This window comes from Talpa occidentalis, unplaced genomic scaffold, assembly GCF_014898055.3.
Source record: "Talpa occidentalis isolate TD23 unplaced genomic scaffold, MPIMG_talOcc4v2.1 talOcc4.12, whole genome shotgun sequence".
Taxonomy (NCBI): Eukaryota; Metazoa; Chordata; class Mammalia; order Eulipotyphla; family Talpidae; genus Talpa; species Talpa occidentalis.
Window position 1 is genome coordinate 28,875,308 of NW_023601212.1, and position 17,598 is coordinate 28,892,905.

The 17,598-nt window shown below is 46.3% G+C and overlaps 1 protein-coding gene and 1 long non-coding RNA gene across 4 annotated transcripts in view; one reads left to right on the forward strand and one right to left on the reverse strand.

The window, feature by feature from the left end:
• Positions 1 to 6,085: 6,085 nt before the first annotated feature.
• On the forward strand, positions 6,086 to 10,713 carry LOC119240859 (uncharacterized). The gene is made up of 3 exons (XR_005124213.2): positions 6,086 to 6,951; positions 7,345 to 7,463; positions 10,659 to 10,713. It is a non-coding gene; the product is annotated as an uncharacterized LOC119240859 (long non-coding RNA).
• A 3,505-nt stretch (positions 10,714 to 14,218) lies between these two features.
• SNX19 (sorting nexin 19) overlaps positions 14,219 to 17,598 on the reverse strand; it is a 31,667-nt gene continuing 28,287 nt past the window's right edge. For 2 of the 3 annotated variants that reach the window (XM_037505645.2, XM_037505646.2), the window contains 3 exons: positions 16,746 to 16,930; positions 15,530 to 15,617; positions 14,219 to 14,480 (listed from right to left, as the gene is read on the reverse strand). In XM_037505645.2, coding sequence (XP_037361542.1) covers positions 14,348 to 14,480; positions 15,530 to 15,617; positions 16,746 to 16,930 — 406 coding nt within the window. In that variant the 3' untranslated portion in view covers positions 14,219 to 14,347. The remainder of the gene's footprint in view (positions 14,481 to 15,529; positions 15,618 to 16,745; positions 16,931 to 17,598) is intronic. The other variant, XM_037505648.2, reaches the window with a different exon arrangement.

The following is a 17,598-nucleotide window of genomic DNA, read 5'->3' on the forward strand; positions in this document are numbered from 1 at the left end:
GAGCAGGGCGCTGAGCATCAGGGTGTGGGAAGAAGTGGCTGCAGCAGTGGAGCTGTGCAGGGATCCTGCCTTTGGGATCAGGAGTCAGAGAAGGGACTCATTTTCCCAGCAGCGGGGTGGGCTGGGGAAGAGGCCTCAAAGCGTCACCTTTGTTTGTGTGGAACTTGGTGTTCTTGCTGTCAGCTGGTTTGGTTAAGGGGGTTTTGAGGGGTGTGGACTCTGTGCGTGTGTAGGAAGAAGGAAAGGATTCCAAGCCTACCAGAAGGATAGAAAAACGTTCCTCACTGACACAAGAGGCTGCCAACGTCATTGTGGATCATGCAACTGCGTACAGGCAAGGGCAGGCAGGACCTGCGTGGAGAGGATGGAAGAACTAGCCAAGGCTTCCGAGAATCTGCAAGATGGGGACTGTGGGAGGAGGAAATAGCCAGGCACTGTGGTGTGATATTTGTGTTGGAGAAACTGTAATAAATAAACAAGACTTTCTGCTTCAAGGGATTTTCCGCCCAGTGGGGAAGACAGACAGGGTTTCCCCAAAGGCAGGTCTGGAGAGAAGCTCGACTGTGAGGTGCTTCTCATTGAAGACAGCTGGGCGTGCCTCAAGTAAGTGGTGCTAAGTCCAGGCAAACTAACATAAACTCAGGTTTTATGACACTTTCTTGAGGGTGAACTTTATTACCTAAGACTTATTAGCACGGGAAGGTAAAAGCATATAAAACTCTGAACGGGTGCAATTAGCAGCAGATTCTTGCTTTCGCAGCATCTTGCCTGCAAGCATTCCTTCCTCAGCGTTTCTCACCTGCTCTCAGCAAGCTTCTCTGGGAAACTGAAATTGTAGGGGAACTTTGGGGAGAGGAGAGCTTTAGCAGTATCTTTAGCGACTGTTTTATATTTTTGTTTGGATGTCGAACTGTCCTACAACAACAGTTTTCCATGGCAAGCTCAACAAGTCCCAGGATATGGGGATTTATAAGAGTGGTACGTGGTCATTCCAGATGACGCCAAAATATATTTCTCAGCCCTTGTGTTTTCATCCAATTCCTAGCTCACAACTCCCAAAGCCTTAGTATTTTCCGAAGTGTTGAGAGTGATAAAGGTTGTTTTCTTTTGTTAATGAGGTGAAGCTTTTGGAAAGCTGAGGGAGGAGGCTGGTTGCCAGGTGAACCAACCTTGTGAGTAGAGGGTTAGAAGTTCCTGTCCCACCCCCAGAGCTGGGGACCGAAGAGGCCTGAGACTGAGCTCATTTGCCAAAGGCCAATGATTTCATCCGTTGTGCTTAAGTAATGAAGGGCCATAAAGCCCCCAAAGGCTGCACTCCAGAGGCTTCCAGGATGGTGAACACCTGGAGGCGCTGGGAAAGTGGTGTGGCCTGGGAAGGCCCTGTGCTCCGTGCCCCCCCAAACCCTGCCTTCTGCCTCCCTTCCATCTGGCTGTTCTGGAGTTAAAGCCTTTGTCATGAATCAGCAATCTGCTCAGTAAAGAGATTTCCTTTACTGTGAGCCACTAGGAAATTAATCCAACCTGAGGAGTCATACGGCTGATTGGTCAGAAGCCTACCCCTGGCTTGCGATGGGCAGCTAAAGTGGGGGTCGGTCTTGGGAGATGGAGCCCATGAAGTGTGATACTATGTCCTCGGGGTAGATGGTGTCAGAATTCTTGGTATTCCATCACTAAAACTGCTTGAGTCTCAGAATCTGGATTTAAATCAGGGGAAGACATTACATGGCTAAACTTTCTAGTCTTGTATCTTAATCAGCTGCTATACACAGCACCGAAGGCTGAATTTTATTTACAGTTTATTCAGAAATTTGTTTATCACAGTTCTCTTGGCCAAGAAGTTCAGTGACAAGGCCAATCTGAGGCCTCTTCTCCTGGCATACAGGGTCACTTTCTTTGCTGTATGCTCACATGACCTCTTCATGCTCACGAGGAGACAGGAAGTTCAGGTGTCTCTTCCCCTTCTAAGGGCACTAATCTCATAGTGAGGACCTGTAGGGTAAATGAATTTAATCAGGCTTTTTGCACCGCTAGCCTCTTTGGCGATGACCTGAGGCCTTGATGGTGTTAATGCAGAAGGGGCTTGGGAGTGTGGACATGAGGCACTTGTGCCTGACTGTGGACACCTGGAGTATGGTGTAGGCACCTGAGCCTGGAGGCCAGGGCTAGATGGGTGGCGTCACTCAGAGACAGATGATAGCTACGAGGACAAGCAGCGACTACAGAAGAGGTGAGATCAGTCACAAGACAAGAATAAGAATACCAGAGAGCGCCCAGAGTAGAGCATAATGGTTCGTGGGGGGGGCTGGGAGGCTCTGTTGCTTGCTTCCCAGCCCCCCTGCCTGGCCCATATCTGCCTCCTTGCAGGCCAACTCCCTGCCTGCTGTGCCTTGCACCTCTGTACTTGGTTCTCTGAGCATTAAAGCCTGAAAAATCCACTGAGGGCTTGGGGATCAACAGTGGCCCTGCTCTGTGCTTGCTGGCACTACAGGGCCCCACCTGTATGACCTCATCTAAATCCAGTTACCTCTCAAGGGTTTACCTATTGGCATCACAATGGGGATTATGGCTGTCATATATGAATTTGGGGGGAACACAAAAAATTATGTGTGTCCATAAACTTTTATGTGTCCATAAAAATGTGAGTACTTTGGAGTACTTTGGGTTTATCAGAACATTTAATTGTATGGTATGGTGGTTACTCTGATTTCATGGAAGGGAATACTAGAGCAATCTTCCTCATAGAATATTATGTGATCAAATGCTAGGAATATCACATATTTAAGGTTTACATGGAGCCTTAAGTTGATGTCCATATTAATTTATCAAAAACTAGACTAGGGCCGCCCCTGGTGGCGCAGGCGGTTAAGGATAGCTCTGTGAAGCTGTCTGCAGCCTCTGTAGCATGGGTTCGATTCCCGGCCAGCTAGAGAGATTCCCACATGGCGCAGCAGACCTCTCCTGTCTTGCCCGCTGCTCCCCTCAGCAGTGTATTTCATCAGTCTGCCTGTTCTGCTCCCCGCTCTGTTTCTGGTGAATCCTCTCACCCTCCCGCGCATCTGGCCTGTACCCTGGTTCTTGTATGCATGTATAAATAAATCTTAAAAAAAAAAAAAAAACTAGACTAGAGGGCCAGCCAAGTTAAACCAAAGACTGGGAAACTGATATGGGAGAAAATTTTAGAAATAAGGAAAAAGCTATTTTGGGGCTGCCTGAGAAAAAGAAAGGACAGAGATATGAAGATTTTTTTTTAAAAAAAAAGCTTTCCCGCCCTGTTATTTACCAGGCTTCCTTTTTAAAAATTTTATTTGTGGGACCCTTGCCTGTGGCCGGGGAATGAACCATCGCTGCAGAGGCTGCGCGCAGCCTCGCAGCCCAGCAGCCCAGCGCTCAACTGCTGCGCCACCAGGGGAGGCCCCAGGCTTCCTTTTTAATTAAAGGTTTCAGAAGTAAACATAGAGAAGGTTTTGGGTGAGGCAAACTATTGATTCAATGCTGCTTACTATGAAAGACTAAGTGAAGACCATTTCCATTACTTGGGAAAAACACAGAATCCTGGTCTTAGAGAGACCACTGGTCATTCCACCCCAACCGTGGACATCCTCCCATGTCTGAAACCTCGACACTCAGCTTGCTTTAACATGAGTCCTGGCCTCGGTCCTCTCCAGGCTGCTCAGACACACTACCCTGCTTGCCCAGCACCGAGGCTACAGACACTGCTGCGGGGGTCCAGGCACATACACTCATCGCCTCACTTCTGTCACCTTGTGGGTACCACATGCCACCAAGCCCACCTTTGTGCAAGGTACATGGGGATTGTTTCAAAGGCTGAGGCCACAGTTTCTTTATCTCAGCCAAACAGATCAGCAGAAAGTAAGCCTTTGGGTCCTCACCCATATACAGTATGTACAAAGCTATTTGCAACAGATCTGGTATTAATTATCCAGTGCTCTACACTGGAATAAGTGGTTAATCCCAGGGAGGTTTACACTGGATACTGACCAATCTGCCCCAGGGTGGATACAGAACTAAATTTGGCTCCAGAGTCTATTACACATCAAGTGTTCTGCAAATGTGCACTGGCACAGGGAATGACCTTTCCTCCACAGCAGATGGGAGCCTTCCTCAGCAGGCCTCCTCCAAGACAGTGTATGACCCAGTACTAAATGCTCTAGCTTTTCCTTCTCTTTATGAAATGCATCATTGTTTTAATTCTCAGATTGAACTGCCTCCTCTCCTGATTTACCTGCCCTCTTAAATTAGGGCCTAGATGGGGTCCCTCAAAGAGCAGGTGCTTTTACCCCCACAGCCCCCCCCCAAGGACCTGCAGGTATTCCAGGTGTTTTCATTCTTGGATTTGATTAGATGCTTGTGAACAGTCTAGAAGGCCCCATTTTCACACTCAGGCAGCTGCCTACTTTTGATCTGCTGTGTGTGGGCAAATAGTTGCAGCAGCAGTTGTGATGGAGAAAACAGCAAACACCCTTGTAAGAGAGAGGAGAACTGATGCGATCTTTTTTTTTTTTTTCCTTGAAGATTATTATTTTGGGAAAAAAAAGATTATTGTTTTGGCTTTGAAGAAAGTTTCTTCTTTGAAGAAAGTTTCTAACAGCTTAGACATAAGCTGTTAGAGAAAGAAGAAAAAAATAGAGAATTTAAAATCTGGGATCCCTGGTGGCACAAGAGGTTAAGCACAGCACTATGAAGCTATCCACAGCCTCTGTAGCACCAGTTTGATCCCCACCAGGGAGCTACCCACATGGTGCAGCAGACCTCTCCTGTCTCACCTGCTGCTCCCCTCAGCAGTGTATTTCAGTCAGTCTGCATGTTCTGTTCCCCACTCTGTCTCTGGTGAATCCTCTCACCCCCCCACACCTCTGGCCTGTACCCCAATTCTTGTATGCATAAATAAATCTTTTTTAAAATTTGGGACCAAAGAATTTCCCAGATAATTTTAAAGCAGTCCTACAGAGGAAGAGAAAGTTATCTTTTTCTTCATAGTAAACACATCCCCTATAAATTTGCATCTAGGGCAGGAAGGCTTTTATTTTAGTTTACCAACCACAGTGAGATAGAGAAGGGGAGTGTAAGGTAAATGAGTCAAAAATTAGGCTTTTTTTGTGGGGGGGCCTCCCTGGTGGCACAGGGGTTAGTGACAATGCTATCAAGCTGTTGCTAACCACTGCAGCACAAGCCACTGCAGCACAAGCCACTGCAGCTCAAGTTCAATCCCTGGCTGGCCAGGGAGCTGACCCACATGGCGCAGCAGACCTCTTCTGCCTCACCAGCTGCTCCCCTCAGCAATGTAGTGCAGTAGATCCACCTGTTCTGCTCCCCACTCTGTCTCTGGTGAATTCTCTCACTCCCAGCACCTGCACCTCTGGCTTGCACCCCAGTTCTTGTATGCATAAATAAATAAATCTTTAAAAAACTTAGACTTTTTTACACCTTCACTGCCATTAGCATCTGTGATTGGGCACCTTTGGTCTAGCAAGCACACCTGTAATTATGGACACCTGGGCCCAGAGTGCACTGGGCATGCACATATGTAAATAGGGACACCTGTTGCAAGGGGATAGATGGGCAGTGGTGGTGGTAAGGCTATAGAGGGAGAACAGGGAGCTGAGACAGTCAGAAATACTGAGAGAAAGCTGGTCTGTTCCCTGATTCAGCATTAAAGGCCTGTAAAAATCTACCAAAGGCTCCAAAATCATCTTTTCATCTGCGAGAACTGACAATGAACCTACCTGGCCTGGGATGGTTGCAAAATAGGAAAGATGGGGGCTGGAGAGTCAACAGGGTATGTTGGGCACTATTGTGACTGAATCACTTTAAAAAACATTTTCAAATCACAACCAATTTCTTTAAGAAACTTTCAGTTTTAGAGCTTATGGCTCCCATAAGAGTGTGAAAGGTACTGTTAAAATGGTTTAGGTTTTGGCATAGGATACATAAGAATAAAATTCTTTCATTGGCTATTGACTGCTGAATAAAGATATAATGTCCAACAAATGAAGTTTTGCTCCCCCCGTCCCTGTCTTCATGCTCTGTCCTCAGGAAATTCTTCGTTCATTGGATTTATTCACAAATTTTACCTCATAAATGTTAATAAACAATCTTTAATGAAACGAGCTTCAGTATTTATTTGGTACCTACTATGGACTGGGCATCATACAGGAAGGGCGAGGAGGCATAGGGATGTAATGGGAAGAGAAAAGATGCAAGATCTACTCCTTGTCCTTGAAGAATTACAATCTCTACTGAAGACCCCATCTGTATGCACATTGATTTTGGAAGCAGTGGAAATAACTCACGTATAACCTCCCTAATGGCAAGATATGAAATGGAGATATTTTGCTAGGAGGTGGTTAAGATTTTTGGCAGCTAGTGGGCAATATGATTCTTCAGAGGAAGGAGAGGAAGCATTGGCTGGCACAACCAGAAAAAGCTTCATGGAGAGAGTGGAATCTGAATTGGCCCTGATGGGTAGAGGGTGCTCACCTGTGTACAGCTGGCAGCAGGAAGGATGCACTTGGAGCATGCGCCAATGATCAACAGCAGGAAAGAACAGAATGCAAGCTCCCACATGTCTGAGCCATCTCATCTAACCTGCCTAAACCATCTCCATAATGCTTTCTGTCCCCACGTTGCCCTTATTTTCAACCATGCCCACATGAGTCTCCTTGGCACGCATGAAGCCTTCATGAAAGGCACCCTCACTGTTCTTGAATTGTAACAGGGTGGTCCCCAGGAAAGGGGGAGGTTCCAGGTTCCCTGCCCCACCCAAAGGAAGGTGTAGCTGAGCAGGGAGAGAAGCTGCTGCAGAGGAGACTAAGGAAGGAAGGAAGAAGGATGGAGAACCAGAAGGAGACCTGGAGGAGGCACATGGAGCCGAGATACATGTGAAGAAACTGCACTTGCCTTTTGGTCATCGACTGGGTGACACAGATGTGGGTGAGAGACCAATGGGGAGGATAACAATAGCAGCTTTTACCTTGATTTTGATTTTGCTTTTTCTCCCAGACTTGTCTGGTTGTTTCTGATCCTTTTCTGTGGGTCCCCACTGGAAGGTGCTTTAGTCTTGTGGCAGGCTTTGGGGTCTTGTTCTGGGCCAGTCCTGCTTGGGGGAACTTTTACTCATGAGGGGATGGGTAACTTTGGGTGCTTGATTTAGAAACTATTCTTTCCCTTTTCTGTATTGTTTACTAATTGTATAAAGTTCCTTTTCATTAAAGTCTTACATGTTTTGTGTTAATGTGCATGATGGAAGAAACTATTTAGATCAGGCAGGTTTGGGGCTCTGGGGTGTCCCTCTGCCTACCCTGTAACAGAATCATTTGTCTGTAGATAATACAAGGAGTTCAACACAGCCATCTGATGCTGGAAAGGAACTGGCTTGCCTTCACTTGGTTGAATTTGGACTTACAGTACGTATTTGCAAATGATGCAGAATCCCAAAGATTTAAGTAAGTATAACCTCCCTACTAATGGTAAGATATGAGATGCAGACATTTTGCTACACCATGGTTAAGTTATTTTGGCTGCTATGGGGCCAGTATGATTCTTCCACAAGGGAGATAGGTGCAGGGGCTTATTACCCAGGCTTAGCGATCACTAGGACACACAAACTTAGCTTCTGTAGACAGGTTGGGGCCTTTATCCACAATTGCAGACTTTTGTGTTTATCTAACTTGGTCTTTACCTCCTGGATTAACTCAAATGTCCGGAAGTAATTATCCAACTCAACTCTCCATTGCTCACAGTTACAGGAACATGAGGGGGAGGAAAAAAATAAGGCAAGTGTATATTATTTATATATCAATCACAGACGTCGTCTTAGTCATTATAAGGCTTTAATATTAAAATGAGTTTGCATTTCCTGAACAGAGACTGACCAGTGACAAGGGTCTATTTTGGATTAAATAAGTAGATAATGATATGACTTCCAGAAATGTTTTCTGAATCTGGATCTTTGTTATTTCCTTTTACTTTGTTTTATTCTTTCTTTTTTTAAAAAGATTTATTTATTTATACAAGAACTGGGGTACAGACCAGATGTGCAGGAGGGTGAAAGGATTCACCAGAGACAGAGCGGGGAACAGAACAGGCAGACTGATGAAATGCACTGCTGATGGGAGCAGCGGGCGCTGCAGGAGAGGTCTACGTGCCATGTAGGACCCTCGCCAGTGGCCGGGGATCAAACCTGCGCTGCAGAGGCTGTGGGCAGCTTCACAGCCCAGCACTCAACCGCTGCGCCACCCGGGAGGCCCTGTTTTACTCTTTCCCCCCCCCAGTCTTCCTTCTGAATCTGTGCTTGTAACTTGTACAGACATACCTGTAGCAGAAATCAGACTTGTGTTCCATCACATGCTTGTTCTCACTTCCCAAAAAGTCGCATTCAAAGGTACTTTCTCTCGGACCAGAGACAGGTGAGAAGTGAGAGGGAGGTGGCAAGTAGGCTCAGCTGGTCTGAGAATAGCACAGTGCATCGGCCAAGGAGCCCAGTTCTCCTCGCCACTTTAGAGCTGCCTCTGCTTTAAGCCCTGCTGTACTGGGTCACAGCAGGAAAAGGTTCTGGTGATTTTTCACTTGCTTCTTCTTAGGTGTATGCCTTCTTTGTTCTTTCTTTCTTTAAACTACCCAGGACTAGTCTTAGGATGTGGAATTATGTCTGGGGGTAGTAGCCTCCCTCCGCCTCAACTGCTCTGTACCAAGAAGGACTGTTCTGTGTGTAGTAGTATCTTATGCTTTATACTTCAAGGAGTGACGGAGGGTTGCTTGCTGAAGCTGACCCTTCAGTGGTTTCATTCTCTAGTTCACAAAGTCCTCTGCCCTGTGATTTCTGGCGTTCCCAATGGAAAGGAAACAGAGGTGCCAAGTTCTGGCAGAGGTAGCCCAGCTGGGCCTTCGACTACAAAAGCATCATGGTTTCCCTTTCTCCCCAATTACCACTCTTCCTGGTTCCCATTCCCAGCTGTATCCAGCAGGGTTGGCTAACCTTCCTTTCCTCATTCTGGGAAAACACAGCTTGTTCCAGGGAAAAGGATAAACAGTAGGTTCCGAGTGGGCCGTGGAACCCACGGTTGGCCACAGGACAGAGTGGCTGACTGGGTGCCTGACACAAGGTGTCTCCACCGGCTGCCTCAAACAGCAGGGAAGGGGACCATCATGCTGTTGATGTACTTGATATTATAGACTGTCTCACCAATTTTTTTTTAAAGGAACTGTTTTTTCTCTTTTTTTTAAGGTTTATTTATATATGCATACAAGAGCTGGGGTAAAGGCCAGAGGTGTATGTGTGTGGGGTGAGAGGATTCACCAGAGACAGAGTGGGGAACAGAACAGGCAGATCGACTGAAATACACTGCTGAGGGGCAGCGGGCGAGTCAGGAAGGTCTGCTGTGCCATGTGGGCAGCTCCCTGGCCGGGGATAGAACTTGTGCTGCAGAGGCTGTGGATTGCTTCATCGTGCGGTGCTTAACCCCTTGCACCACCAGGGAGGCCCTATCTCACCAATTCTCAGAATGGTTGTATGTGACTTTTTTTTAAGAGAAATTTAAGTCTCACTGAAGATTAGTCACTTAGCTGTCACATCCTTGTAGCTGATAAAGAGGCACAGCCAGGGTTTCGATCAGGGTTCATTATATGCTACAATTCCCTCAAGTCATTTATTAAAAAAAGAGAAGTAGGTTTGAAGAAATTAAGGGGGGTGAAATAATGACTGAGGCAGGAGTCAAGTCCACCAGGAGGAGGACTCAGACCCGCTACTTTACTACAATCAAGTAGCAGGGATTGTCAACCTTGTAACCAATATAAAACAGGAAGTTTCTTCAATGGCTCCCCATCCTGCAGTGAGAGAACCACCCCAGGTTCCTCAGCATGTCTCGCTCCCCTGTGCGCTCTGCTCCTACCAGCAATTCTCCAACTCTTTCTTTAAAAAAAAAAAAATTGTTTTGATTGTAGTACATTTACCATTAATCATTTTTAAGTATACAGTTTAGTGTTAAGTATATTCACATTTAAAACAGATCTCCAGATCTATTCCATACTGCAAAACAAGTCTGTATCCATTATGTAACAGCTCACCCTCCCGCCTCCATCCCCAACAACTCCTCTAAGGTCTCCAGGCATCTCTCTCAGAGAAGTGGAATCACATGTTTCTGTCTTTTAGTGACTGCTCTGTGTCTTTTTGTTTTTAAAGATTTATTTATTTATTTATATAAGCACTGGGTATAGTCAGAAGCGCGGGAGGGTGAGAAAATTCACCAGAGCCAGAGAGGGGAGCAGAACAGGCAGACCAACAAAATGCACTGCTGAGGGGAGCAGCGGACATGGCAGGAGAGGTCTGTCGTGTCATGTGGACCCTCGCCAGCGACCGGGGATCGAACTGGTGCTGCAGAGGCTGCGGGCAGCTTCGCAGCCCAGTGCTCAACTGCTGCACCACCGGGGAGGCCCTGCTCTCTGTCTTTGTATCCATGTTCATTGTTCCTCCATCTAGACAGCCTCTCCATGCTTTCAATGGCTAATTCTTATTAATCTTTCCAGAGTCAATTCAGGTATTTCCACTTCAGGCTTCCCATGGTCTCTCAATCTTAACTAGAAGCCTTCCTACTTACTTATAGTTCACGAATCACACCCGATTGGAATTGTCTGTGTTTTAGGCCTGGTACTCAGACTAGCTGATGATCTACATTCTCAGTGACATCCACCTCTGAGCTTGGGACCAGGATTGCTGTTATCAACATTTGGATTTTAACAAGATCCCAGGTAAGTGACATGCACACACACAGAAGTTTAATCAACACTCTTCCCACAAAACAAGGGATCTGCAAATTATGCATGAGTCAAGCCTGGCCAGCTGCCTGTTTTTACAGATAAAGTTTACTGGTACACAGCTGGTCACTTGTGTATCACCCACAACTGCTGCCACAGTACGATGGAGGTCCTGAGTATTGCAACAGAAACCCCCACATGGCCATGAAGTGTGTTCTCTGCGCCTTTACGAAAAATGTTTGCCGATTGTTCTACTAGACTCCAGACTTTTTAAAAAAAATTTTTTGCATAAAAGAACTGGGGTGTAGGCCAGAGGGTTCAGGGGGAGGGTGAGCGGATTCACCAGAGTGGGGAGCAGAAGAGGCAGATTTACTGAAATATACTCCTGAGGGGAGCAGTGGGTGAGACAGGAGAGGTCTGCTGTGCCATGTGGGTAGCTCCCTGACCAGGGCGCAAACTCATTTCGCAGCGGTGATAGTGCTGAGGCTTAACCCGTAGGCCACCAGTCTAACCCGTAGACTCCAGGCTCCTTAAAGGTGAAACCCAGTCCTATTTTGTAAGAGAAGCAGATTAGCATGGTGATTATGCATGTGGGTTGAGTGCAGAATGATAAGCTCTGTAACTAGCCCTGCAAGTGACTTTTTGCAAACCCCCTTTCTGGTGTGTTCCGCACTATAAAATGGGGAAGCACCATGCAGCCTACTCCACTGGTTGATGTCTGGGTTAAATAAGTTAGTGTAAGTGAAGTTCTAAAGGTGGCATCTTCATGTTATCCCTGAGCTGGTACCGGGCATTTTCAGGGTCCCACAGGGCATTGCTGATGGTGGCAGAAAGACCCTGTAACAGACATTATCAACACCCATTCTCTGCTTCTTCCCTGCGAACGTCTATTTTTCGTAGGTATCAACCTTCTTCATGGAGGGTGACCTCCTCTCTGGGAGTAAAGACGATTGCAAGCCAGAAGCAACGCCGTTGTCAGTGTCAGTGGACTGGCTTACAGGTGAGCAGTTCTCGAAGGGCTTGCAGTGATTTCTCCTTCTTCAAAAGAAAACATGAGATAATGCTTCTTTTCACAGATATTGCTGGGCATAAAGGTGATGGTCCAAACTGCAGCGACCACGGAGGGAGGTGGCCTGAGGCATGACAGAACGTGGACAAGGGTGGAGCAGTAAGAGGGGAGGAACTGGTACCACTCATGGGGTTGGCACTGCCAGATCCCAGCACCTCTGGACTCACCTACTTGTGCTCATTTCATAGAAGAAATGTAGTTACATTGCAGTTCAAATCATCCTAATTCATATACTCAGGGATATTTACACATATTTTCATTTCCCCTGCGACCTAACAACTGGTATTGGCTGCTGTAAAAGCCTGAGGGCTGGTGGAAAATGTAAGGACCAAGGAGGTAAAGGAAAAATCAAGGATGCTCTGTGTCAGGCCAGCCCTGTTCTTCCTGGCCTCTCACCACGCTCTCAGCTGGGAGCATGTTTTCCTGATATCTGTGGCTCTCTCCCAAATGCCATCTCCCTTGTTGCCTGAACCTGCTACTCAAACTTGGCAGGTCCTCGCAAAGCCAGATGGGTTCTAGTTATTTCCATGGTGATATCTAGCATTTCCCTTCTGGGCAGAAGGAGGGCCTGAAGACAGCTTATCTCTTTGGGGCAGAGAGAGTAGAAGTGGGATCTCTTACGTAACATGAAATAAGAGGAGTTTTCTTTGGGCTGGAAGTGCCAAAAGATACCTTAGAATAGCCACTGGAATTTTATGGTGTCAGCTTATGTCCTGGTTTTGTGTCACATGAGCCAGAACTAGCAGCATATTCAAAACAATACAGATGGCTGCGTGCATACACTTAGGACAGGGCACAACACGGGCGAGAAGGGTAGCAGAAGACAGGGCTGGCCACCTGTGCCTCTCCCAAACAGCATCGTGACTCTAGCCCGAGGAGGTCAAGGATTGGCGCCACTAAGTGAGGACAGACTCGCAATCCTGCAAATACTTAGCAAAGGCAGAGATGATGAGCAGCTTGAGTGCCTAGTGTGGGAGGTGCTTTGAGAACTTGTAGCCATCAAGTCACTGAAACAATCAAATTTTAAGGCTAAAAGATGTCATGAGGTATCTAATAGCACACCTAAAGCCTTTTGATTACATCAGCACACAACTTATGCTTAAATGCTGTGGGGTGAAGGGGTAAAAATAGTTCACAACTTTTTCCATAAACCACTTAATTGTGTGTGAATCAACTTCAGAGTCTAAGAACCTTGACATTTGTTCTAGACCTGCCCCCATCCTTATTGGTCCAACCCTAAGCCTCTTCTCCACATGGGAGGATCCATAATTCACTGAAAGCAGGGCACTAACAGCAGATACAAAGCAAAAGGGCCAAGGGGTGAGCAGAAGCCTTGCTCCCTGTAAACCTCGGCAGGCTGCTCACATGCCCTGGGGCATCACTGCCCTGGGATTGTCTCCTTTTCTAACAGTGCGTCTCCTAATTGTTCCATCTTTCTAACGGGCCCTGCAGCCTGACAGAACACCTTTGCCTTCATCAGTGGTGTCTTAAAGACTAATTAGATCCTTAAGGAACAGGAAATGAAGTTTTTTATGGATTATCAATTCCCTGCAAGTCTTCTATTACTTCAGAGTAAAAGTTCCCTGGCACAGACTTGTGGAGAGAAATCTGCCCTCCCACTGCGTTTCCTACTCGCTGGGCATTCTCAGCGTGGAGTGAGTCCTCGGGGAACTGTGGGCTAAGTATGCAACTTGCCAGGCAATTTTGTTGAAGACAGAGAGGTCACCAGGGCCACTCAACTGCTCATGGTGAGGGGGCAGGGAGGAAAGCTAATAAATAAAATCTGTGATGCAACTGTTTCAGGAAAGGGTGTGGAGGGTGGAGTGGCTCTACTAGAAGTGTTGGCTGTAGGCTTTGAAGTTTTCAGGGAAAAATGTAGCCACTTAGGGAAGCAGTTTTCAGAGACATCCTCCACAGGGTTGATGTGTTGGAAAATAGCCAATGAGCAAGGAGTCCCTTGAGAAGTTTTCCTTCTCTCTTCTGGAATTGTTGTTAAACTAGACAGGATCCTGGGTCTGGCTTTCAAGAGTGGTCTTGAATTTTCAGCTTCATGGTAGGAACAGACAGTGCAGAAGACTGTATTTTCCTTCAAGGAAATCTGGCGATAGCTTTTTTCCTGGTCTCTCCAAAGCTTGTGTTGGTAGAGTAAGTGCATAGACACACAGGGCCAGGTGACTGGCACAAAATCTTAGGGAGGAGGAATGTGAAAGTCGAGGCAAAAGGGGCTCATTCCTCTACCTCACAGCTTCCTTTTCCAAAGGAAACAGGACCTACCCACAAGCTATGCTCCAGTCACCACAGAAAGCTATGGAAATGGGTGTTCATGCAATTGGTACGTATGTTCCCCTGTCACTTGCTGACGGAGTACAGCTCGGGGAGAGCGGTGCGCTGGGACCCAGGCCTTCTGAGCTACAGCCGGGTTCCCGAGGCACAGGCTTCCTGACTCGTCTTCGGGTGGCACAGAAACTCTCCTTTTCCAGTCTTCAAAGAATGGGAATGATCTCCAGTCTAAGGGGAGACACTCGTGCTCCTGGAGTTGCTGGGGGCTGCTGAGGCAGAGGTGGTTATAGGAGACTCCTTAACAGAGGCACTGAGATCCAAGAATTCCAGGAGGATGTCCCAAAGGCAGTAAATCAAATGTCTGAAACAAATGGACAAAACAACTTAGTGTAGGGTCTGGCTCAGTCAAGACGCCAGATCTTTTTGATGAATGTATTTTCCTTCCCCCTTCTCAGCTATTACTGATTCTCACTGGACTTCAAACTTCAACAGCTTGATGAAGCTACTGCCATGAAATACAAGTCTACTGAACTAATAAGGGCTATGGCCCAATAAAGGTAGAAATGTACTTGAGACTAGATTTTGGGGGAATTCATATTGATATAGCTGTATTAGTCACCAGTACTGCACTGAAGAACTGTGAGGGAGGAGAAATCCATGTGATATTAACATACTAAAAATTTCAGACCTCCTAATTACTGCTGTTTCTCAAAGTGAATCACTACCGAGTTAAACGTTATGTATAGGCAGTGAGGCAAAAGCCCGGACCCTTTAGGAGCGAGAGTTAACAGAGACTGTCTGCTCTGCGACAGGGTTTGAGAGGCGTGGAAGCACTCAATACTTTCCAGCATTCTATCCCAAGCTATCAGTCAGAGACATACTGACCTTTTCTGAATTATTCTAGATGTGCTCTCCCAGCCCGTCGCATTCCTTTATCAGAGTACAAACTCAGGTAAAGTCCAAACTAATCCTGACACTAATCACAGCTTTCCCGCGAGGCCATAACTAAAACTGAGTCATTATTTGCTTGTAATTGGATTCAGATTGTAATGCACAGGTCAGGGGATATTCTCGCAGTGTAGACAGTGGCTGGCAGATGTCGAAAGGACCCATGAAGCACGCTGGATAAGCCTGGGTCAGTGACAGGGCATTTTCAGTAGCATTACGTTCTTCCAAATGCCAACAGTGGATGGGCCAACACCAACTCACGACATGGCACCCTGTCCAGGAGTTGGCAGCATGGGTCTGCTTAGTGTGTGTGGACCTGGACATCACATGGGGAGTCAGGGTGCAGGGCAAGGCAAGACTGCAGCTCCAGTCTTCTCAGTGTGGACTGATCACTTGGAAGCCTTAGACAACTCTGAGGCCAGACATAGCTTCGGCTATGCTGGGCAGTGTTTCTCCGCCTACCTGTTGATGAGGGGTTGCTGCACTGACTCCAAGACCAGACTCCAGCTCAGCTGGCATTTGTTCACCCCAAGGATTTCCACTACGATATCTGAAGAGGGAAAAACACACAATATTTAGTGTTTCCACTAAAGCCTTAGATTCTAGACTATCTCCTTTTAGAAACTGGGTATTTGTGGCATACCTCAGAACACATAACCAAACTAAAATCCTCAGAAAACAGGGAAAAGCTGAGAAAAATGTTGTTAGTTTTCTAAATAAGAATAGGCCTCAAACAATAATTATGTGACCTATCACTTAACTGTGACCTATCACTTCTCTGATATAACAGTTTAGACTGGAGATGAGAGCTTAGTAAGAGTAAATAAAAATGTCCAAAGCTAATAAGAGTTCATTACTGAGGGCCTCCCTGGTGGTACAAGGGGTTAATAAGCATAGCACTATGAAGCAACCCGCAGCCTCTGCAGCATGAGTTCGATCCTGCTCCCCGGATGGCCAGAAGCTACCCACATGGCACAGTAGACCTCTCCTGACTCACCTGCTGCTCCCCTCAGCAGTGTATTTCAGTCAGTCTGCCTGTTCTGTTCCCCACTCTGTCTCTGGTGTATCCTCTCACCGTCCCCACACCTTTGGCCTATACCTCAGCTCTTGTATGCATAAATCTTAAAAAAAAAAAAAAAGCTAATAAAAAAAGAGTTCATTACTGAATCCTGGTTACCAGAGTTAATTGCCTTCCTTACTTTCTAAAAATATACAAAGTGAAGGAAAAAAGCCCTCTTCAGAGTTTTTATCTACTGCTGAAGACCACGTACTTTATTCAGTGGTTCCAATTAATTAGCTGTAAGCTTTTGCAGGACAGGTCATTCCCCCTGGTCACTGTGCAGTGACCTGACAGAAAACCAGAGTCTTCATCTGCTGGAAGTGACTCAGACCTGCCGCCGTGGTGAAGGAGAGCGTCCCTCGCCTGCCCCAAGGTAAATACCCATGATTCTCACCGACTCTTAGGTGTGGTCCATTTTACATTCCCTCAGTATCACTTGGGTGAAAGGTAAAAGAACCCCAGCCCTCACCATTTTCCTGTTATCCTTGTGGGGCAACAGTGTTTTGAGTCTTACCACATTTAAAACCCTTTTAAAAATGGGAAGGGTTTGGGGTATTCTCGGCAGAGCAGGAGAGCAAAGGAATACTTATCTGTAAAATCAACCTCATCATCCAGTACCTGGCAGGATGCTCATCAAGCTCTGCAGCGCCTGTTTCTTAGCAGCCATCTTCTGCTCCTTGGTCCTTACAGATCGAGGATACTTAAGCAAAGCTCCACCAGGCCAGATTGATTCCCGAAGAAGTCGGAGGTATTGCACCCAGTGCTGTGGACATGTTAAATTAGCTACTTGCACCTCTAGCCACCTATGGTGCAAAGACAGAAGACAGGTCAGATAAACCTGAAGGAAAGGGTGGACCAAGGTGGGAATCATGTGAGCAACCAGAACAACACAAAGCAGAGTTAGCACCAACTCTTGTAAAGTGAACTCAAATAGCTGGGCTCACAGAATTTGAAGATTTAGTTAATAATAGTGATGTTGTTACTTACTGAGTGTCCACTAGGAGCCACATCATATCATCTTAAGGGTTTTATGGATAGAACCTTAAAGAGAACTGTCTCTGGTCAATGCTGCACCTTTATGTGAACATTTGGAGATTTTACAAAAATTCCTTTCCTTTGTCCATATCCAGCTGATCATCAAGTTTCCATGACCCGTCTTGAGGATTGCCTCATCTGCCTTCCGTTCATACTAGTCCTCTCACTGACAAGGGCCTCTTCTCTCCAGAAATCTGTCTTCAGTTAAGACCTGTGTTAAGCCTCCCTGAAATCCTTCTAGATCTTTCCAGCTAGACCTCCTTTGGGCACTTGGTTGTATTTGTATAGCAGAGGTTTAGGACTAATATTCTACTTTGGGATATGAATTATTTTCTCATATTTTTATAGCTTTACCTGTCCAACTAAATCTTAAGCACAACAAGAAGTATATGACATACTTAAAAAATTTCCCAGTGTCTTGGTACATTTGTTGGTT